The sequence below is a fragment of the Rhinolophus hipposideros genome, assembly GCF_964194185.1.
Source record: "Rhinolophus hipposideros genome assembly, chromosome: 21".
Classification (NCBI taxonomy): domain Eukaryota; kingdom Metazoa; phylum Chordata; class Mammalia; order Chiroptera; family Rhinolophidae; genus Rhinolophus; species Rhinolophus hipposideros.
In genome coordinates this window covers 47,366,338-47,388,737 of record NC_138067.1, presented here as the reverse complement: position 1 = coordinate 47,388,737, position 22,400 = coordinate 47,366,338, and the positions used below count along the sequence as shown (strand labels likewise).

At 52.0% G+C, this 22,400-nt stretch overlaps 1 protein-coding gene and 1 pseudogene across 3 annotated transcripts; both read right to left on the bottom strand.

Annotated features, from left to right (window-relative positions):
• Positions 1-213: 213 nt before the first annotated feature.
• Positions 214-11,583, bottom strand: EPS8L1 (EPS8 signaling adaptor L1). Of its 2 annotated transcripts, XM_081030653.1 has the most exons (21): positions 11,477-11,550; positions 11,063-11,207; positions 10,742-10,796; positions 9,492-9,532; positions 9,208-9,266; positions 8,457-8,618; positions 8,035-8,184; positions 7,456-7,538; positions 6,800-7,061; positions 6,470-6,596; positions 6,185-6,273; positions 6,019-6,093; positions 5,766-5,914; positions 4,948-5,089; positions 4,824-4,852; positions 2,795-2,927; positions 2,574-2,705; positions 2,253-2,364; positions 1,923-2,097; positions 1,421-1,553; positions 916-1,333 (listed from the first exon to the last, which is right to left on the bottom strand). In XM_081030653.1, exons 2-21 carry the CDS (start codon positions 11,100-11,102, stop codon positions 1,253-1,255), a joined length of 2,229 nt encoding a protein of 742 aa, XP_080886779.1. In that variant the 5' UTR covers positions 11,103-11,207; positions 11,477-11,550; the 3' UTR covers positions 916-1,252. The 2 variants fall into 2 exon arrangements, with proteins under 2 accessions (XP_080886778.1, XP_080886779.1); XM_081030652.1 differs by lacking the exon at positions 11,063-11,207 and having other exon boundaries at positions 214-1,333; positions 11,477-11,583.
• A 6,815-nt stretch (positions 11,584-18,398) lies between these two features.
• LOC308490110 (large ribosomal subunit protein eL6-like) lies at positions 18,399-19,263 on the bottom strand (annotated as a pseudogene). The gene has a single exon. The product of its transcript is annotated as a large ribosomal subunit protein eL6-like (transcript).
• Between the last annotated feature and the right edge of the window lie 3,137 nt (positions 19,264-22,400).

The following is a 22,400-nucleotide window of genomic DNA, read 5'->3' as shown; positions in this document are numbered from 1 at the left end:
TGGTGGTAGAGATTGTGAGAAATGGTTAGATTCTGAGAATATTGGAGGGGACAGCCTCCAGGATAGGTTCAGTTGTGATAGGAACAAGGCTCGGGCCCAGTTTGCTCACGTGGGTCAGCTGTCTGGCTCAAGCCCTGTTCCTGTTACAGTCCAACCTGTCAGGACATCCTGGTGGCTGTCCCCTCCAGAATCGTTCCAGTTTGCATCCTAGATGATGGCAGTGTAGGGGGTTTATTGAGGAGGCGGAAACTGGAGCAAGCAGGTTTGGGGGTCTGCTTGCTTCTCTGGTTCTGCTGTTAGAAATGAGGGCTGGGGGACCAGGCTAGAGGTTGAAGGGTGGTTAGACACCCACGAAGGCCAGCGTTCCGGGCAAAAGGAACAGCATGAACCAGGATCCTAGGAGACTAAGTGGGTATTTGGGCTGGGTTCCGAAGGCCAAATAGGAGTTCACCAGGCAGAGAACCACTGTTCCAGCTAGCAGAAACTAGCAAATGCAAAACCCCAGTGGTTGAAGGGGTTTGGGGAGTGTTTGGAGAGGGCAGGACTAGAATGCATGGAAGAATGAGGAGTTAAGAGGAGGTTCGAAAGATGGGTAGGGACCAAACCACTCAGTACCTCAAATGCCAGACTACAGGACTAGGAAGGCATTGAGGAACCAGAGAAGGATTTTGAGCAAGGCAAGGGCTGGGATACTGGGTGTTCAGAAGATACCTCTGGAGTGAACTGGAGGACAGACTGGAGGCCGGGAGGTCAAGAGGAAGCCTGGGTTGGGACCCCGGGGAGGGAGAAGAGGATTCAGAGAAACTCAAGAAGGTGGGGAGGGCTCCTAGATTCCTTTCATCCCTTGAGGCTATAGCTGGGGCAATCAGCTCCCTGAGCCCCCTAGTAGAGAAAGGACAGCAGTTGACACCGCCTGCTAAGAGGAAGCTGTTTATAGACTGGGTCACATATCACAATGCAGAGGGCTCCCACATGCGACCTCTCTTGGGATGCGTCGCAAGCGGGGTCCCTAAATTGTCGCTTCACCCTGTTCCCCTCCCGCTCCTGGCCAGTCTGCAAGTTCAGCGCTCACTCAGGAGACTCCAGCGAGGACAGGCCAGTTTATCCACCCGGACGGGAAGACCAGGGCTGGTACAGGTCGGTGATCCTTTGAGGGGTCTACTTCCACTGATTGGGGGTCTGCAGAGTCAGTTCTCCCATGGGCGCAGGGAAACCCGCTGCCTGCCAACTTTTAGCGGAGAGCCAGGGAAAGTCAAATGACCTCCGTTTCTATCTGGCCTTCCACCTTCTTCTTTTGCCTCTCCATCACCACTTGCAGCTCTGACACTTTGTCCTGGTGGGCGGAGTGAAAATCAAGACCGTGGCATCCGAGCCTGTGCTCCCTCCTTGGCCCGGGCCCGGGCCCGGGTTCCCAGCTCACCTCCAGCAGCGCCCGCTGCACCGTGACCTGGCTGTACACGCGTGCCCCCTCCTGAGGGCTTACCGCCCGAAACTCCTCCTTCTGTAGCGAGAAAATCTGCGCTCCGGTCAGCACTCCCAGGGCGTCCACAGTCCTGAGCGAGGGCAGCGGAGGCATGGTCAGGCCTGTCGGCCAATCAGCTCCCCAAGCCCCACCAGTCACTTCATGCCCACCCAGCCGTTTGTCCAATCATCAGCATTGTAGCTCAAGCAAGGTCGGGGCACTGCTGAAAGCTCCTGAATCCTACTTTTGAAGGGAGGCAGGACTTTCCTGGAGACTCCAATCGGAGCCTGGGAAAACATGCCAATCACAGCTAGTCATGCCTTGTTGCACCACACACAGACCCTCGCTTTGGGCCAATATCGGTTCCCTGCGGCCTAACCACGCCCCCCTTTGGGCCAATCAGAACGCTCCGCCTCTAGTGCCCACAACTCAGGATGCCGAGCCGGCACCCGCCACTCACCCGGAGCTAAAGCCCTTGGCCTGCAGCCAGGTGCGGACCTCTGAGGCATCCGAGCGCGGGCTGAGCTGCGGTTCCGGGACGCGGGGCCCCGGAACTGTGCGGCTGGGGCCAGTACGACCCTGGGCCAGGCGCGCCTGCAGCTCCTCGTTGACACTGAGCATCTGGCAGAATTTCTCTGCGGACGGGAAACAGGGAGTGGGGACGGACTCAGGACGAAGGGTCCTCATAATGGGCCGGAGTGCGTCTACTCTTTCTGAGCCTCGGTTTCCCTGCCTGGAAGGCGAGGGCAGGCACCGCTCCCCCGGATGGGAGGGTGCCCCCACCACTCACCCTTCTCGCTGGGGTCTAAGTTGTTGAGGCTGTCACAGCTGTCCCAGTGGGGCGGAGCCGGGGCAGGAGCTGCGGCCAGGTCCGGGGCTGTTGGGGGAGGTGGAGTGCTATGCTAGAGGACCAAGAGGAGAGCACCTGGATCAGAGAGGATTCCAAGTCCCAGCCCCTCCTCTTATGGACATAAGTTTCTGAACCCGAAACCAACTCCCCTGCCAGTGCCCTAGACTTTGACACCACATGTCCACGCCCTTCGTTCCCAGGACCCAGGACCTGGCTACCAGCACTTCTTCCCTCAAGACCCAGGAGTCTGCCCTGGCTTACCAGAATTCCGGCAGGGCTTTGGCTGCGCCCTACCTGGGGCCCTGGGTGGGGTGTCAGGATATTATAGGGTACGTATCCCTCCTGTTCCCACTGGTCTCGAACTTTCCACCACTTGCGCTTGTCATCCAGGACCTGGGGGAGGTATGAGGGAGGGTTCAGAGCCTGTGTCTGCAGCTAGGGCTGGGTCCACTCCAGCGCCTCAGCCGCCTCACCCCTCTAACCTCCAACACGTCCCGTTGCTTGACCGATAGCTCGCTGCTGTTGCGGGCCTGGAAGTCATAGTTACAGAGGACCCACTTCCCTGCTGGCTCTGGCTTAGGCTGGGGCTCAGCTTCTGACTCTGGGTCTTGGTGACTGAGGAAAAGGAAGGGTTGGGGATAGGAGGCAGGCAGCCTCACTACTCTGAGCTGTAGGGTGTTGGTGTGAGCTGGGGTTAGAGCCAAGCAGGGGCCAAGGCAGGGGGCCAAATTAGTACTGTTAACAGAAATTTAAAATTGGAATAACAGCTTGAATTTATTTTGCTTCTTATGTGCCTGGTACCATGCTGTAAGCACATGATACGGGTACAGCATCACCTCCATTTTATAGATGAGAACATTCAGGCTCAGAGATAAAATCACTTGCCCCAGATCACACAGCTGGAGACAGCTACTATTTATTGAGCATCTACTATTTACTGGGCTCATGCATAATAACCCATGGTCATAATAAAAACAATAGTTAGCACTTACTAGCAAGTGCCAGGCACTATTCAGTCTGTTACATATATTAGCTGATTTGATTCTCAAGACAATCCCTGGAAGAACCATATATATGGACTGGCCCCCCCTCCCCATTCTCTTCCACTTCCCAAAGACCCTATTATTATCTTCATTTTACAGGTGAGGAAGTGGAGGAAGAGTGATGTAAAGTGACCCGGTGATGTAAAGGTCTCAGAGCAAGAAAGAGGCGGAGCTGACCTGGAACCCAGGCAGGCTAGCCCCCGAGCCCATGTCCTGAGCAATTCTGCTCTCCTGTGCATGCAACTGCACATGAAGCTGAGCTCTGCCATGGCTTTGGCTTAACTGCTAGCCTGTACAACCGCACGGACTTCTCATTCTTCCAGCAAGGGATTATTATTACGATTCCCATTTTTCTCTCCAAAGAACTCAAAAGCTGGGGTCAAGCCCAAGATTCAGAAGCACAGAGGTAGGGTAGGGAGGGGGTTCCGCAAGACCAGGCATCTGGGGGGAGGGGAGCAGGATTTGGGCTCTGACCCCCCAGTAAGAGGGATCTCAGCCCAGATCAGGCCTACCTGTGCAAGGGAGAGGGGGGGTCTTCAGGGCCGCGGCACCCCCTGTGTGGGGCCGGCACTCCCAGCATGCTGTCCCTGCTGAGACCCTCTGCCGGGCCCTCACCCAGACCCCCCATTTGCTCCTCCAGCCTTGCTGCTTGGTTTCTTCTCATCCCACGTGGCTTCCCTCCTATCTTCCCCAGACTTGCCTAGGGACTTTAGAGTCCTATCCCCTCTATCCCCTTTCCCCCCCTGCACGCCTATTGCTTGTAACAGTGAACTTGGACACCTCAGTTTTTTTCTCCCCCAGAGACCCAGGAGTCCAGGTCTCAAGCTTTAATTTCCTTGCCCTTTTAACCTGTAAAGGCTTCCAATTTGACATGTTTAGAGCCTTGGGAAAGCGAGGGTCCAGGCTCCCAGCCTTCACCTCTCTCAGGGGCCCAGAGATATTACCACTTCCTAACTTTCTTGGAAACTTGCCCCATGGCTCTTGAAAGTCCCAAGCCCACTTCTTTGGTTCTCCAAGGTCTCAAGCATCAGATTTGAGCTCTTCTTCTGAACCCAAATGTCCAGTTTCCCAGCCTCTTCCCCCCAACACTCAGCGCTCTGTCCTGATAGGGACCCATGCAGAGAGCTTCCCAAACCCTGGGAAATCAAATTGCCTTCTTCCAGCCCTTCGGGGACCTAGGGGTCCAACCTCTCAGACTTTACCCACTCTCTCCCCTTCTTCCCTCAGACCCTGGAATCTGGACCTCCATTTCCCTCCTCCCTTGGACCCAGAAATCAGAGCCCCGTCCCCTCCCACCCTACTCCTCCCCCCTATCCCAGCCCCGGCCCCCGCCGTGTCACCACCTCACCCACCTGCGAAGAGCCGGGTAGACAGAAGGAAAAAGAAAAAAGGGGGCGAAGTTAGCATTGCAGCCCCCAGGACTTACCCCTCTGGATCCCACCTGCCCCGCCCTGGGGCCAACACTCACCCATTGACAGCGATCTGGGGGGCGCTTTGCTGCAGGAGATAAAAGGGCGGCAGGTCAGGCAGGGCCAGCCTGCTTCCAGACTTCCCGGTCCCCGCTGTGTCACCTGGGGGAGCTTTAGCCTCACCTGCCGGCGCCGCCGTTCGTGCTGTAGCTGTTTCTCTACTGGGTCCTCCCAGGGGCGGCCCTGCGGGTCAGTGGCCGGGGGCTCCCAGCCACTGTAGAACTCGGGAATGTATGGGAGTCCCTCCTCCAGGGGCAGCTCCACCCTGCGACCAAGGACAGGGCCCAGGGCTTAGGGATCCTGGTTCGTCCCCGACTTAGCCCTGTCATTAGCTTCACTTTCCCCCTTTCCCTAAGCCTCACGCTATCCCAGCTATTCTATCCTCGCCACTTTTTGCCAAGCCCTGCTCCACCCACGACATCAATTACATTTCTAAATACACGGATTCCAATTTAATGCTCCCCGCACCAGCCTCTGTACGTATCTCACCTCTGATTCCAAACCGGGTTTCTAGCTACGCACATCTTTTCCTGGTTCTGCCCCTACCCCCTTGAGGCTTTCTGCCTCCAAGAACACAGACTCCGTCCCCTTTCCAAACCCACGGGTCAAACTTTTCTTAAACCCCGCCCCTTCAGTACCGCTCTGCCTCGCACTTGGAGCCCCACTCTATTCCTCTAAACCCCGCCTTTTGATCCTGTGCGGTCGTGATTCAATCTTAAATTTAAATCTCTCCTTCACGCTAATTTCTGGCCTTTCCCCCAATCGGATGCTGTCATTTGTCCTAGGTCCATTCTTCATTCGACACCCCCCCATGGAAACCCCGCCTCGACTCCTTCCCAGCCCCACCTTCTTTCCAATCCCCACGCCCCGACCTCCCTTCCGCTCTCCAATAGCCACGGCCCTGCTTCCCAGCCCCACCCCTCAGTCACCACAACTCTCACCCTGGGCGGGTCCACGAGTCCCCCAGCGAGGTCCAGAGCGCATTTTCACTTGGAGTGACATTGTCCCGCAGCAGTGCTACGGCCTCGGACGTTAGGTACGGCCGCCGCACGCCGCCAGCGAACTGGGGGCCGCCCGACATGTCCACAATCTGCCAGGAGAAAGAAGTGGGCACGCCATCAGACCCTCTAGAAGTGGAACCCCAATTCCTCCTTCTGCAAGGGGACCTGAGGGTGAGGGGGGGTGTCGTCTCACTATGTGCAGAGGTCCGAACAGGAAGTGCAGCAGCTCTGGGGAGGAGGGGTTGGCGATGTTGCCGCGCAGCCGAGCCTGCAGAGTAGAAAGGGCTTGGCATAAGTGCATGGAGGCGTCAGGTTCGCCCCTGACGCCCTGGGTCGCCCTGGGTCGGACGCGTCCTCACCAACAGGCTGAAGGTGTATTTGATTTTCTGAAGCACGTCGGTGTACTCGGCCTCGCTGGGCGGTTTGGCCCGCAGCGTCAGGAGGCCCTCTGTGGGTAAGGGGGCAAGCAAGGCGATGCAGGAACACCGAGAGAGCGTCAGAGAGAGAGGAGCAGAGACCCAGTGAGATCAGGATGGGGAGTCAAACTAGCAGGGGGTATGAGGAGAGATCCTAGGGAAAGGGAGGCATTTGGGTGTGACCAGGGGAGGGAGTTTTCGGTATTCCATTCGAGGGGCGCTCCTCACCCCCGGCCGCCCGGTGCCGGGTCCTGCGGCCGCGCTCTCGGTGCTCCAGCACTCGGGCCGCCTCCGCAGACTTCTGCAGCTTCGATACGAAGCTCTCCACGTCGTCAAACACGTGGTTCAGGATGTCCTGGGGGACAGAGCAAGAGGACGCGTAAGACCCCCGAGACCCGGACCCTCATCACCAGGGTGGAAGCCCTCCAGCTAAGAGCGCTTAGACACCAACCCCTGTCCAGGACCGAGCCCCAGCCCCTGATGGAGGACTCACACCCCACAGCCGGTCCCGCCCCCAGTGTAGCTCCGCCCCTGGGCATCCGGCCGCGCCTCACTCACCACGTCCCGCTCAGCCTGCAGACTGGCCAGGTCCTCGCAGCGCGGGCCCAGGTCCGGGGAGGTCGGGTCAACGTTACCGGAGGTCTCCGCCAAGCTGGGTCTCCGCGCCGCTTCCGCCTCGGGGATGGGCTCCGTCTGGGGTCGCCCGCAGCCAGCGGCAGGCTCTACCGTGCTGATCGCTGCGCGGACCGACGGGCGGCGCTGCAGGGCCGGGGTCTCGTAGGCGGGCGGGGGGCTACGCTGCAGCTCCTCTTGCGTGGCCCTGTGAATGGAGGACAAACTGAGGCTGAGTCCCCCCAGGGGCCCAGAGAGGGGAAAAATTCGGGGCTTACGACGGAGACACTGGTCCAAAAAGGTCGAATCTAGGCTCAGAGTGGTAGGGAGAAATCCAAAATATGGGGGGCCAGGGGAAGCACTTCTCTGGAGGAAAACGAGGCTAAGGGAGGAGAACACGAGGACCAAAACCAGGAAAAGTAGGGTCCTCCCACACTTCTCTGGGAGGTACACACAAGAATTGAAGCAGGCTTTGTTTGACTCCATTCAAAATTCTTTCTGGTCTAGGCTAGTGGTATCAGCCCATTTCTCCGATGGGGAAACTGAGGACCAAAGAGACCCCACCCGTCCTCTCTTCTCCGCTGCCCGTCCAGTCCCCTTACCTGAGCGCCGCCGCCCTGCGATCCCCACGGCCGGAACGATAGTTGTGTAAAGCCCCCTGGATGTCCTCCCGGATCAGCTCCGCCTGTCAATCACGCGGTCAGGCCATGCCCCCACCCCACCCACTGCCCGACCTGGCCGAGCTCCGGATGGATTCCTTGGCTCGGCCCAGACCACTTCCAGTCATCACTCACGCCTGTGGACACACGCAAGTCCACGCCCTAGACTCATACCTTCGCCATAAATCTGTCACTGATCTAGGCTACACCCCACCCACGGAGGCCCTGTCTAGGTGGCTCCTGGACCTCAGACCACACTCACCCTCATTCCAGGTCTGGCTGCTCTCCGCTCACATATTGTGTCCAAGCCCTTAGCTTCCATCTCCTTTACGCCTTCACGTTCTACCTCGACCCTGTATCCATCCTGCCCTCAAAGCCCCCTTCCTTCCAGAACGTCTTTCTAGATCACGCCCCTTCCGCTGGCCCAGATCCCGCCTTTGCCCCAGGCCACGCCCCAATGTTAGACGCCTCCAGGTACCAGCCCTGTCCTCTGTCGCAGCCCCCAGAGTCCGGCCCGCTCACCCCGAGACGCAGGCCCTGGAAGAAGTGCACGTCCGGCTGCGTGCGCTCGGGCTCCTGGCACACGAGCAGCAGCAACGAACGGCTCCGGCCTGGGGGCATCACCGCGTCGCAGCGCACGATGGCGCCCAGTGCGTAGGACTCCAGCTCCTCCTGCGGACGGGACTGCGGGTAAACTGAGGTCCGGAACCAAAAACACTACTGCATAGGGACAGCAGGTGCAGGTACTGAGCAGGGCAAACCCGCGACAGCACCCCTGTTTAATAGATGACGCAAATAGGGCTAAAAAATGGGGCAGGGGTCCAGAAGTTCCCTGAGGAAGGACACACGGGAGCCAAGATTTCACACTAAGATCCCCGATGTCACTAGTCCATGCCTCCTCTGCTCAGTCCATCTGCACCTTCCACCCACGTGCCCCTTGGTACCTTAGAGACGGGGTCAAGCAGCGTGACGTGGTTGGGAGAAACGCGCAGCAGCATCTCCTGGGCCCAGACGCGGCCCTGGCTGTCCATGACGGCCAGCTTCCGCGAGGCGTCCTCTACGGTGTGCACTCCATCTTCCTCACCCAGGCAGAAGGTCACCAGGTGCTAGCATGGGCCACCGAGAAAGCAGTGAGTCCCCGGATGATGCCAGGTGGGCTTAGCATCCCCTGGAATCAGCCTTCAGGCTTGTGACTACCCACACCTCCTCTGGGAAGCCTTCCCTGATCACCTGCTCCACCTATGGATGCCTCTACCCAATGACCTTTATTTCTTTTTCACCAGAGTGACTAACACCTGTGTCTGCCTTCCCATCTAGACTGGAGGTTCCTTGAAAGTAGGGAATGGTCTAGATTATATCTAGTCCCTTCTAAGCACCTCTACCTCCATTAGAGCTACTGGCACCCTTTGCTACACCTGTGGACCTTGTCTGCCCCCTACTCATCCAGGATTGCATCTGATTTGTCCCTGTGGCCAGACCGTCCAGCTCAAGAGCTGGTCCAGAGGAAAAGTTGGCAGATTCGAGTGGAATTGAGTTCCTCCATTGATGCCCATGTCGGAGGTAAGGTGAAGTTTGCTGCACAGGTGAGCAAACTGTTTCCCAAGTTCTTTCTACTTGGAGGCCCAACTGCTTTCAACAGCCCAGTCTCCTTTCATCCTACAAGACTCCCAGTGGCAATGCAGACCCCAGACTCACATTGACTGGATACTGGGAAACGTCTGCCATAACCACAGTTGAATAACGCTTCCTCTGCTCTGTGGGGTGTGTGGGGAAAAAAGGAGGATGGACCCAGGAGCCCCTGCCTCCAGCCCCTCCTCCCTCACATCCAGGAGTCCAGGCCCCCAGCCCTCCCTCCCTCAGACCCAGGAGTCCACGCCCCCAGCCCTTCCTCCTTCAGACCCAGGCGTCCAGGTTCTCAGTTCCCTTACTCCTCAGATCCTGTTTCTCTCTGCTTGGGGTTTCCTTGCCTGAAAACTCACCATAGATGGACTTGGCACTTGGTTTGGGGGCAGCTTCTGGGCTGGTGAAGGAAAACAGGGGTGAGAGGGGTTGTGGCAATTGGGAGATCATGGGGGTTTCAAATGCCAAGCAGAGCAGCGACTTCATTTTGAGGACCCTGGGGAGCCACGGAGGGTTCTAAGCAGGGGAAGGCAGGGCATAGCTGGACATTACTAAGACAGGTGACGTGGTGGTACTGGATGGTGTTGGTGAGTGTGGTCCCTACTGTCCCAGGGACCTGGGTTTGAGTCCCCTGTCAACTACTGCCTTGCCATAAGATCCACGGTAGGAGACTTCACCTCTCCTGCTTCAGTTTCCTACTCTGTAAGATAGGGGTTAATTACCCTACAGCTTCCCTCTGGTAGAGCTGTTGGGCAAGTTCAATGAGATAATGCAGTTAAAGTGTTTTGCAGCCTTAATAAGTGTGCGGTAGTTGCTCAATAAATGGGAATTTTTACAATAGCATTAGCATTCGGAGTAGACAGAGAGTTACCTTCTTCCCTTCCCACCCGCAATGGGCCAGGCTCTTCCCAGCCAAATCCTTCTCTGTCTCCTGCCTTCGACCCCCTCTTCAAGGTCACCTTCTCCAAGAATTCTTGAGTCCCCATTTCCACAGAAATAACAGAAGCTCGGAGCTCAGGTGAGGTCAGAGATGAGGGATATGAAACCCTTTCACTCAAACTTCCACCTCTCATTCTGTTCCTGCCAGTCAGATCTCCCCCCAATTTGATTACCTCTGGCCTGGAGAACTTACTACGTCACACCTCCTGTGCACCTGTCCTTCTCCCTGCTCACTCCAGGAGAGCCTTTGTTGAGCCTTTGTTATAAACATGTCTCACTTTTTAGCAAAGGGTCACTATTTAATAATAAGATAATAACAATAGCAATAGCAATTCCTATTAGCCGAGCACCTGCTGTTAGTCAGTTCTATGTGTACTATCCCATCAAGCTCTCAAAATTGTCCTTGTTTCACAGAGGAGGGACTGAGGCTCAAAGAGGAGATGTCCTTTGGCCAGGGTCATACCACTGCTGAGTGTTAGCGTCTGGATTTGAACCCAGGTCTGTCTGCTCTGGAGCAGAGCTCTAATTACAGCCCGGACAGGAAAGGAGGCAGCTCTGACTTCCTTCTGAGTGTCCAGATCTGGGCTGCTGTAAATGCTACCGGCAGATATGAGTGAGAGGGTGGAGAGGTGTGGTGGGGTTGGGGGCCTGGTGGCCAGGGGGCACTTACCCTGTGGTGGTGCTCATGGTGCTCAGAATGGGGAGCTCCTGCGGCCTGGAGGCACCTTGGGAGTCAGTGAAGAGGTGAGGCCTGACCTGACCTGCGGGACCTAAGATTCCCAGGCCAGCCCCAGGAGTCCAGGCCCCCGGCCCCTCCTCCCTCAGACCTGGGACTCTAGGCCCCTCCTCCCTCAGACCTGGGACTCTAGGCCCCTCCTCCCTCAGACCTGGGACTCTAGGCCCCTCCTCCCTCAGACCCAGGAGTCCAGGCCCCCAGCCCCTCCTCCCTCAGATCCAGGAGTTTAGGCCCACAGCCCTTCCTCTTTCACACCTAGTACTCTGGCCCCCAAATCCTTCAGGAATCCATGCATTCATTTTCCTAATCTATGTGTATCCCACTTTCCTCCTCTATCCAGGATCCAGTCTCCCAGCTTTATCTTCTCAGGGTCCCAGTTTAAGCTCCAAGCTGCTCATTCCTAAGAACCAGAGGGTTTTGAGCCCAGGTCTCCTCAGAGAACCACTCATTCAATTCCTCAGTCCGTATGACCCTATATTCTTCCTTTAGGGACTGGGGGCCCAATCTTCAGCCCTCACCTCTACAAGACTCAAGAGTTTAGGTCCCGCAGCCTTTCCTGTGAGTACCCAGGAGTCCAGGCCCATGCTCCTTCTCCCCCAGACCCAGGAGTCCCCACCTTCCAGCCCCTTCTCCCTCAGACCCAGACCTTCTCCTGGGCCCCCTCCTCACCTGCCCTGTCAGGCTCTGTCAGCAGAGAGGCCCGTTCTGTTCTCCCTTCCAGACCAAGGGCCCCTCCTTCCTTCTCCCTCCCTGGGCCGTCCCGCCTCCGCATACCTGAGCACTCACCTGGCACAGCCCAGCTGGAGTGGCCCCTGGGCGGGGCTGGTAGAAAGACCCAGGGCGGGGAAGAAGGGGAGGGGCAGCTGGGACAGCCTCAGGGGAGCAGGAGCCGTAATTGTCTCATCACAACAACAGTAGAACAATAACAACAGTCCTAGATGTCACACTACCTGTTCTTGGTCTCAAATACTCCCTTCCAATTCTTCTAATATCTCTGGAAGTCGGAGATTTTATTTCTACTTGTTCATGTTTCAAGAGAGGGGCGGTCAATGTGGAAGGGTGGGCTTTGAACCCACGGCTGTTTTTCTATCTCCAGGGCCAGTGTAATCCCCTGCTCTGTGCACACCTGTCCACAGTTCCCATCTCCACTGGTGCCCTCGACCCTTCTCCCTCCTCTTTCCTCTTTCTTTGGAAATTTCCCTCAATAAACCCCTATGATGATACTGATGGCTAAGACTCAACTCAGCTCCAGGTACATCACAAAAACAAGCAGGTTCCTCAGGCATAAAGTCTGCTTTCAAGAACTTCCTTGTACCAAGATCCTTGCTAACCGAGGTATATGTATACATCATTTCTTTCCCAAACCCAGTGAGGTGAGGGGGGTCTCCATTTCACAGATGAGGAAACAGAGGAGCACAAGGATTAAGAGCCATGCCCAAGGCTACTCCTGCAGTGAATGCATGAGAACGACAGCTGCCAAAGCTCAGACCTCCAAAAGCAGGAGGCTGGACATGCCCACTTTTATTCTTTCTTATAAGTGATTGCCACCTAGTTCTCACCACCATCATTTCTCACATGGACCTGCCTCCTAAACTGGTCTTCCTGCTCCCTTCCCCTCAGTCTAGTTTCAGTGCAGGGACTTCATAGAAACTGAAGTCAGCCCAAAAGTCAGCCTAAGTCAAATTCATCTCTGCTCAAAAGCCTTCAGTGGCTCTCCTTTCTCTGTATGAAAGCTGAGGTCTGTAGGGTCTTATGGGTCACTACTCTAACCTCCTCTTCTTCCTCTCCCTATCACTCTGTTTCTGAACACCGGCCTTCGGCCTTCGTGCTGCTCCTTGAGCTCCCAGACCCCATCCTGCCTCAGGGCCTTTGCACCTGCTGTTCCCTCTTCCTGGAATGCTGTTCCCTTAGACATCCTCATGGCTTGCTTCTTACCTCCTTCAGGTCTTTGCTCTAATGTCACCATCTCAGAGAGACCTGGGAAACCATCCTATTTAAAATTACAGCATCTCTTATTTTCCCCTTGTTCATTTCTTCCCCTGCTTTGTACTTAATTTTTCTTCAGTGCGTTTATCACATTCTAACAATCTATGTAATAGGTGTTCCTTTTGTTTATTATATGTCTCCCCATTAGAATGAAAGCTTCACAAAGGTATGTTCAGACTCCCACTCTATCTGCAGCATATAGAATAGGGTATAGCACAGAGTAAGTGAGATATTTGTTGAATTAATGAGCTTTTTGTACTTGGTGCACTCATGTGCATTATTGCTTCATTGTTTCAATCAATGCGTGTTGACTTCACAGTTTACACTGAGTGAGGCTGGAAACCAGAGGAAACATACTTGTCCTAGATTGAAGGGGATGAAAGAACAGAGAGAAAGAGACAATAATATGGTGTGGTGTGATGGCAAAGAGTCCGGGAGCCTGGGTTCTTGTTCTGGCTTTGCCACTTAATAGTTTGGGTCATGCTTATTGTGTGCTTAAGTCGTTTTCTGAGTACATTATATCTGTGTGTGTATATGTATAATCCCCACAACAATATATGAAATGGGTCCTATGAACCCCATTTACACATGAGGAAACTGAGGCACATACAAGTTAAGTAATTTGTCTGCAATCACACAGCTAATACATGATGGATACGGCTGAATCCAGGCCATGTGATTTAGACCCAGCATCCTTTGGTGCTAGCCTGCACTGCTACTTTGTGACCTGACCCCTTTCTAGTTGTGTGATCCTGGACAAATGACTTACCCTGTCTGTGCCCCAGCCCCCTAACTGTAAAATGGTGATCACAGTGTTGGGAGGATTAAATGAGATTATGGACCTGGCAAAGGGGAAACGATAGATGAATGTTACAAGGACAGAGATGATGGTCTTTCTTTAGGTATGTGCTATCATGGAGGACACAAAGGGTGCTGTGGAAGCCCAGAAGAGGCTGCTAAGAGGGGCAGGGCAGGCTTCCTGGAGGAGGGCAGCTAGAGCTGAACCTGAAGGGCAAGTTTGGCAGCTCAAAGTGGCCTAGAGGATGAGGGAGGGAGGAGTGTTCCAGGCCGTGGAGCTGCCTGAGCTTTGGAGCCGCGGTGGAGGAGCCAAGGCGCTGTGCCCGCTGGGCGTACCTGAATGCTGGGCGGGTGGGTCTTAGGTGTGCAGCAGGGAGAGGGATCTGTGTGTCTCTGTCTCCAGCTCCTGTCACTCTGTGTCCCTGTCACATCCATGGCACAAATATTTTCTGAGCTCCTACCTGGGTTGGGGGTGGAAGGAAGGAACAGACCCCTTACCCTCTGTGAGGCTGACGGGGGGATTGGCACCCCTTCGAGAGCGGAGCAGATAAAGGCTCGGAGTGGGGAAAACCACTAGCCCAAGGTCACAGTACCCCCGGACTGTGACACAAATGCATATTTAGCTGATCGCAAGCCCTTTCTTTAGGTGCAGGTGGAGAAACTGTCCTCATAGAGGCATTCGGTGGGAGTCAGGGACCGAGACTCCAGGTCTGAGGGAGGAGGGCCTGCCCCGCGCAGCCTCTCCCAGGCTCCGCCCCCCTTCTCCGCCGTCCGGAGCAGCACGAGAGACCGAAACCGGAGTCCCCGCCCTAGTTCCCGGGCCCAGGAGCTCCTTCCTCCTTTTGTGGCCGCAAAGGAGGCCCCTCCCTCTCTCCAAACCGTAGTAAGAGGTTCCCAGATACCAGTGGGGACTCCCACCCCTGCACAGCCTGACTCAGTAAGCCCCGGGAGGAGGCAGTGAACCCCTGTCTTGGAGACTTACCAGTGGGAGGAACCGGGCACCTAAAAACATAACCCTTTCTACCCCCTTGCCTTCTCATGCCGTCTTTACGGCATCTTTCAGTAAGTGAGCTTTAGGACTATGGGTCTGAGTTTGCCTCTGTCCTCAAACTGGGGAACTGGGCTACTTAATTTATTCTCTGGGTTGAGGGGACCGGGGAACCAAAGAATTCTCCACTGGGGCTTCATAAGCTAAGATGCCCTGTGTGTCATATCTGACACTTCACCCCCATCTCTTCCCTCATCTTCCTCTCCCAATGCTCACACCCCCACACACATGCACCCAACAAGAGGATTTACTGATGAATTCATAGGACAGGGAGGGAGGTTAAATTCTTGGGAAATGGGAGGTATGACAGATCTTTGGGAGAGGGTGTAAAGATGGGAGCTGGGTCTGAGGGAGATATATTTATTCACTTGTTAATTTATTCACTCAGTAAATGGTTCCTGAGACCTAATGAGTGCCTCACCCTTTCCCCTCAAGAAGAGAGTCTCACTGGGAAAATAGACCTTGCTGGCACGTACAGTCACAATTCACAGTGACGTGTGCACTAATGGAGGTGGCGTACGGCATTGTGTATCCCCAGAGGAGGCCTTTATGCCAGCTTTGTGATGGGTATGTGAGGCGGTCAAAGAAGCCTTCGCTGGTTAAGTGATAACTAGACGGTGTTCTGAAGGGATAAATATGAGTTTGCCAAGGAAGATATAGGAAGGAATGATATTCTAAGCATGGGGAGTGGCATACGCGATGTCCCAAAGCCACGTAGTAGCAAATACTTAAGCACCTACTGTGTGCCAAGCACGTTCTAAGTGCTGGGCAGAGCACACCCCTGCCCCTGTGTTTTTGTCATCCTAGTGGGTGTAGTGGGGAGTCAGAAGATAAACAGGCAGGAACACAGACATGAATAAGACTTTCAGGTTGTGGTAAGCGCTATGGAGGAAATGAAACAAAGGGGAAGAGATGGATTGACCAAGAGACAGGCAGGTGTGGTCACTTCAGGTGGGGTGGTCAGAGAGGGCCTCTCTCAGGTAGGTGGCATGTGAGCTTTGACCTGAATTTCGAGAATGAGAGAGGGTTTCAGGCCAAGGGAATACCTTGGGGAGGCCGGACCAGGAAAGTCTGTAGGAGGTGTGGCTGGCTCCAGGAGGTGGGACCAGAAACCTAGCTGTGAGGACAGTCATGATATTGGTGAGGACAATGACAAAAGCAAATGAGAGGGTGGCCAAACTCCAACTCAAATGGGTTTGCCCCAAGCCTGAGTCTCAAGAAGCTCTCAGTCGGCTGGGGAGGTGACGCAAACATGGAGCGGTCTAAATGTGCCACCACGGAGGTCGTTCAGGCAGTGTGGGAGTCCAGAGGAATTCCTCCCTGGGCAAAGGCATAGGGTAGGTTTTTCTTTGGAGTTCCTCTGAGGCCTGCCAGCTATAGAGTGCGGCAGGGGAGTGGACCAACAGGGTGAGTCTAAGAACCGGCCAGCTGGAGGCGTAGGCTGGGGGAGGGAGGCTGTGGCAAGGCTGTTTGCTCTCTGGGAGGGATGGAAAGTGGGAAGGTCTGCTGAAACTGGAGGTGCCTGGCTCCGAGGCTGGGGGGCTGGGCCGGGCGGGGGGGCAGTGACAGGCAAAGGACTCCAGACAGATGAGTTTGGACACTGGGTTGGAGCAAGCGACTTTACTCTCTGAACAGGTCACTCAGTTTATTCTCATTTCTTCATCTCTAAAACGAGCAGAAGTCCTGGTACCTGCCATAAAGGCTAGTGGGAAGGTGAGCAGTCAGAAGACGTGTAAAGGGCTTACATCTGGGCTCAGTGCTCAGCTGATCGATGAAGGATAAATAAAGAAAGGAGTGAGTGAACCAGTAAGTAAATGACCAAGGCGACATGAGGTGACAAGGCTGGTTCTGCAGACAGACAGCCCTGAGTTTCAGTGCCTGCTCTGACACCTCAGGCAAGTCTGTTTCTCCAGCTCCTAGCTTCTGGTGGCCATTCCATTTATTCAGTACATTTATTCATCCATTCAACAAATGTTTATTAAGCATTTACTCTACACCAGGCACTGTTCCCACTCATGCTGGCCAGCAGCCGCAGACGACAGGTGACAGACTGCCTCTGGGCAGGGAAGCGCAAGGCTCATAACACCAGCATGGAGCAGGGCGCTGTGTCTCACACAACTAGACTGAGAAACAACGGCTTGCACCAGAGGTGGGGAGAGGCGGAAGAAGGGGAAAAAAGAAAAAAAAGTATTAATCATCTTTTCTGTTGTTGTTTTAAATTGGGGAACAGTGTGTTTTTCCAGGGTGTCAAGTCGTTGTTTTTCAATATAGTTGTGGGGCGGGGGGCGCAGCTCACTGGTCCATGTGGGACTTGAACTGCTGACCTTGGTGTTATGAGCATCTCACTCTAACCACTGAGCCACTGGCTGCTCCCTGGTGGCCCAGCTCCAAGCTCAAGCCATTGCTTCTCACTGGTCCATGTGGGACTCAAACCGGCAACCTTGGTTTTATGAGCTCACGCTCTAACCAACTGAGTCATCCAGCTGCTCCAAAATCAGTCATGTTAAAGTGAACAACTCAGTAGCGTTTAGTACGTTCACAGTGTTGTTCAACCATCACTTCCATCTAGTTCCAAAACATCTTCAGCTCCCCCAAATAAAGCCCTGTACCCATTAATAATCATTCCCCATTCCTCCCTCCCCACAGTCCCTGGAAACCACAAATTGCCTTCTGCCTGTATGGATTTACCTATTCTGGAAATTTTATATAAATGGAATTGTACACTATGTGACCTCATAGGGTCTTTAAGATTCATACATGTCATATTGATCAAGTGTTGAAATAATTTCAGACTTATAGAAAAATTGCAAAAGAATACAAACAATTCCCATATACTACACCCAGATTCCCCAGAGGTTAACAGTGAACATGAATGCTTTTGCTTTATCTTTCTCTCTGTCTCTGTAGCTCACACACACGGCTTTTTTCTCAACTGTTTGAGTCAGTTGCAGACCTGATATCCCTTTACCCCTAAAAACTTTAAATATATTTCCAAAATTGGAGAGAGAGAGAGAGAGAGAGAGAGAGAGAGAGAGAGAGAGAGAGAGAATTGGGTGCCATAAGCCCTCTGATAGGGAAAGTAGAGAGCATTGTGGGGGGATTCTCTCAGCACCTGGGACAGCACCCAATGCTTATCAGGAATTTGTTAAGAACATCAGCAATGATAAATGTACATAGCCTACGTGGAGTCTAAAGAGAGACTCTAAACATCTTGGGTGAGTCTGGGAACCAGGTGGGAGGAAGGAGTTTGTATGCATTGTTCTCTTTATAATAACACTAACAGCTAGCGATGTTCTGGCACTTAATGTGGATTAGGTCCTTGTTGTGAATACTTAGTATCATCCTTCCAAACTCTGTGACAGGGGCCAGCAAAGTACAGCCCACTGCTTGTTTTTGTAAGTAAAGTTTTATTGGAATTCAGCTGTGCTAGTTTGTTTGCATATTGTCTATGGTTGCTTTCCTGCTATGATGGCAGAGTAGTTGAAACAGGGACTGCATGGCCCCCAAAGCTGAAACTACTTACTATGTGGCCCTTTCTTTGCGGAAAACGTTTGCTGACCTCTGACCTAGAGGTAGATGATATTAGGAGCCGACTTTACAGAACAGGAGAAAAAGGCTCAGAGAGGGAAATGCTTTATTGAAGGCTGAGAGAACCAGTATCTGAACACAGTACCCATGTTCTTTTTATTATTATTCATTATTTTCTTATTTTCTTTTTTTTAACAGTTCAGGCATTTAATTAGGTTCTTCTTAATTAATTTAGAACACCAGTTTGTGAGGATAAACCCCATTTGTGAGAGCAAACACAGAGCGGAGGTAGCCCTGGAGCTGAGGAACAGCTTTGATTTTTGGCAGAATTTGCGAGTCCAGGCTTTCTGATCAATTTTGTGCTGCTTTGTATTCTCATATTTCTCTTTCTCTGTGTTGAAGATCTCCCCCTCCTGGTGCCTGGGCTTACGCAGCTGCTGCTTCTTGAAGTAAGCAGCAGTGAGATGTTTGGGGATTTTCACAGCACTGATATCAATTTTGGTGGAGGTGGCGATGACAAATTTCCAGTGTGTTCTACGCAGAGGAACTCGATTGAGGGACAGAGGTCCAGTCACAAGTAGCAAGCCACTGCTCAGCTGCTTCAGGAAAACCACCCTCTCGCCTCTATGGCGCCCAGTGAGGATGATCAGAATGGTCCCGGGAGTGATGCTGGCCCGCAGTTTTCGCACGTGCTGACTGAAGGGTTTCTTGCCGCGGCTCAGCAGCTTTCGAGGCACATCTTCAGTAGGATAGTATCTAGGCATTTTGCGAAGTTTAACCACTCGGGTGCCACCATTCTTGTCGCCACCAACTGGTTTTGTGACAGTAGCAAGAACCTTCTCCTTCTTTTTCTTTTCAATCCTGGATTTAGCTGCTGAGTACTTCCTCTTGTACATGGCCTTTCAGGAATACATAGCTGATCGGGAATACCTGCAGATTCCTCTGACCAGGACAGGGTTTCAGCTACAGTGCGGCTTCCCCTTCTTAGGCGTTTGGCCTTGAGGTTAGCCTTCTTAACCTTGCCACCAGCATCAGCCTTCTTGGCTTCAGGTTTCTTCTCCTTAGTGTCCGGCTTCCCAGCTTTTTCACCCACCATCTTGCAAGTTGGGAAAGACTATTTTCCTTATTTTTAACTGTAGTAAAATATACATAACATGAAATTTACCATTTTAACCATTTTTAAGTGTACAGTTCAGTGACATTTAAGTACATTTACATTGTTTTGCAACTATCCCCATCACCCACCTCCATCACTCTTTACATCTTGTAAAATTGAAACTCTGTTCCTATTAAAAAACAACTCCCCATTGCCCCTTCCCTAGCCCCTGGTAACCATCATTCTATTTTCTATCTCTATGAACTTAACAGCTCTAGGCACCTCAAAGAAGTGGAACCATACAGTATTTGTCTTTTTGTGACTGGCTCATTTCAGTTGGCACAATATTTTCACAGTTCACCCGTTTTTAAGGCTGAATAATATTCCACTGTCTGTGTATACCATGTTTTGTTTATCCATTCATCCTCTGAGGTACACTTGGATTGCTGCGCCCACACACACTCTTAACCACCGCCCTCCACTACGTCTCATGGATGGTTTCACCTGCACAAGGAAGAAACTGTTCTCCAAAAACATTGAGAAAATGCATATGAACAACAACAAAAAAATAAAACTACCCATCACCCTGTCTGGCAGAGAGCCCATGCAGAATATTACAGTGGTTTTTTTTTTACTCTAAAAATATGCATGTATATAAACTTAACAAAAAGAGAGTCAGTCTGCTCCCCGTACCCCACCCCCACCACGTATTGGTGCTTAATGAAGAAACTCATGGATGTTCTTAAACATTGGAGGCATAGACAGAGTCTGTCCAGAAGCACATACAGATGAACTAACTTTTACTATCAGTGTCAGGGGCTCTGTAAGGGCAGGGACCCTGTGTGCCTTGTGGCTGAATTTCCAGTGTCTAGTACAATGCCTGGAATTTGTAGGTGCTCATTAAATAATTGTTATAGAAGGAATGTAGGAATAGGACTAGGAGAGAGTAGGACCCCTCTCCTGCTGACAGTGAGGTTGATTTTACTTGCTTCTAGTGTGTTGCTATGACAGACAGCGCAGTGAGGAACATTTTCCTATGTATGTTTCTTTCCCAATGAGCAATTAGTAGCATAAATTCTTACAAGAGGAATGGCGGGGTTAAAGATATGCACGCATTATTTTTACCTTGTATTGGAATGGCCTTTTAGGAAGGCTGTACTAATTGACACTCCCATCAGAAGGTATGAGTAAGTACCTGTTTTACCACATACTTGCCAACACTTGGTTTTATCATTATTTTGATCATGCCAATCTGATAGGTAAAAAATATTATGTTGTCATTATCTTAAGAAGCTTTTCTTTGATTGGTAGTAAGCCTGAGTAGTTTCATACGTTTGTTGACTTTCTTAGCAAATTGCCCATCATACACTTTGCCTATGCTCCCCTCTCCTTGTTGGGGGAGGGAGGTGGTTTGAGTCTTTTTTTTGTTGATTGATAAGCTCTCTTTACATAATAAGGATGTCAACTCTTTGTCATTATGGTGGATAAGAGGAGCCAGAAACAAAGAGAGGGGAAGTCACTGCTCAAGGTACGCATCTAAGAAGAAATGGATCAGGAATTTGAAATAAGATTTGTCTAGATCCATGTCTGGGGTTCTTTACCACAGTCTCCATGGCACCTTCTCCTTTCCCAGGTCATGCCCCCTCCATAGTCCAGGCGCCATGAGTTCCTACAATCTCAGAAAGGGGAGAAACATCTTGCCAGACCCAGCCACCCTTGCTACATCTGCAACAGCAAACCTATTCTTTGGTTTGTTGTGTAGATTAAGGACTTGGCATATGTACTAGGTACTTAATAAATAAATAGTCATTCATATTATTCCTTTTTTATTATTTTCTTTTCAGCCACATCTCTTGCCAGCTGCCTCTCCCTTCAAGCCAAACTTCTACTATCCCAAACATCTGTCACGTCCCAAGCAAGTTGCCTCATGACTCCTAGCATTTGCATATGCTCTTCTTCCTATGTAGTTATCCTCTCTACTTGGTCCTCTTGAAGAACTTCTACTCATCCTTCAAAACCCTATTTAGGTTTCCCCTCCTCTGGGAAGTCTTCCCTCACTTTTAGGCTGAGTCTTCAATCACAGATCATGGTCCCAGGTCTGTTGTGTTCCCTTTGGGCTCACAGTTTTTAGAGCACTACAGAAATAAGACACACTTCTTCAAGGGGGAAAAAAATCATTAGCTCCGTACTACAAAAGCTGCAAACCCAAAGTGAATACATTTCATTCTATGTCTAGAAAACAAAATATTGCATCAACTTTATTGTTCAAGCCAATATTAAAAAACCTCTTGGGACATTTGAAAATGATTTATGAGTCACATATTCCTCACTTGACAAGAATTCTCAAGTATATCTGTTGATTGCTGACAAATCCAATCCAATCATAAATTAAATGAGTTACTTGTCAAATAATTTCCAAAACAAAATTATAAAAATCTTTTCAACATTTTAAAATTTTAGTTAGCATTATTGCAGTATAATTTATATGCAATAAAATTCACTATTTTTAAGTGAATGCTCTGATGAGATTTGACAAATGTATGTAGTCATAATATAACAACTAGTAGGATGAAGATAGAGACTATTTCCCAAACCCCCAAAAGTTCTCTCTGCAGGAATCACTTTCCCCACTCCCTCTTGTCTTGGCAACCACTGGTCTTCATTCTTTCACTAGAATGTCTTTCCTACAAGATCATATAACTGGAATCACACAGCACCAGTTTTTGGTGTCTGGCTTCTTCCTCTCTCAGAGCCATGAGACAAAATCCCCAGCCCCTTCTCCCAGACGCAGGGGTCAGAACCCCCATCCCATCCCCTCCTCCCTCAGACCCAGGAGTTTGGGAATCCCAGGCTAATAGGTCCTGGTTTCTTTTTTTTTTTTTTTTTTGTTGTTGAGAGCCCACTGGCCCATGTGGGAATCGAACCGGCAGCCTTCGGAGTTAAGAGCATGGAGCTCTAACCGCCTGAGCCACCGGGCCGGCCCAGGTCCTGGTTTCTGAGCATCGAAATTCTCAAATTCTCCTGTAGCGTCTATGAGGGAAGTACTATCGGTGAACACATTCTTAGATGAGGAAACAGGCTGATATATTTGAAAGTCACACAGAGGAGCTCAGTCTGGACCGGGCAGATGCATGATT

What these genes read in the sequence shown, in the direction of transcription:
- EPS8L1 (XM_081030652.1), bottom strand. Translation starts at nt 11,579, where the DNA reads ATGCGGAGGCGGGACGGCCCAGGGAGGGAGAAGGAAGGAGGGGCCCTT. An exon ending in GACAGAGCCTGACAGGGCAG is followed by an intron (nt 10,797 to 11,476) that starts GTGAGGAGGGGG and finishes CTGACTCCCAAG; the next exon opens with GTGCCTCCAGGCCGCAGGAG. An exon ending in CTTAGACCCCAGCGAGAAGG is followed by an intron (nt 2,098 to 2,252) that starts GTGAGTGGTGGG and finishes TCCCGTCCGCAG; the next exon opens with AGAAATTCTGCCAGATGCTC.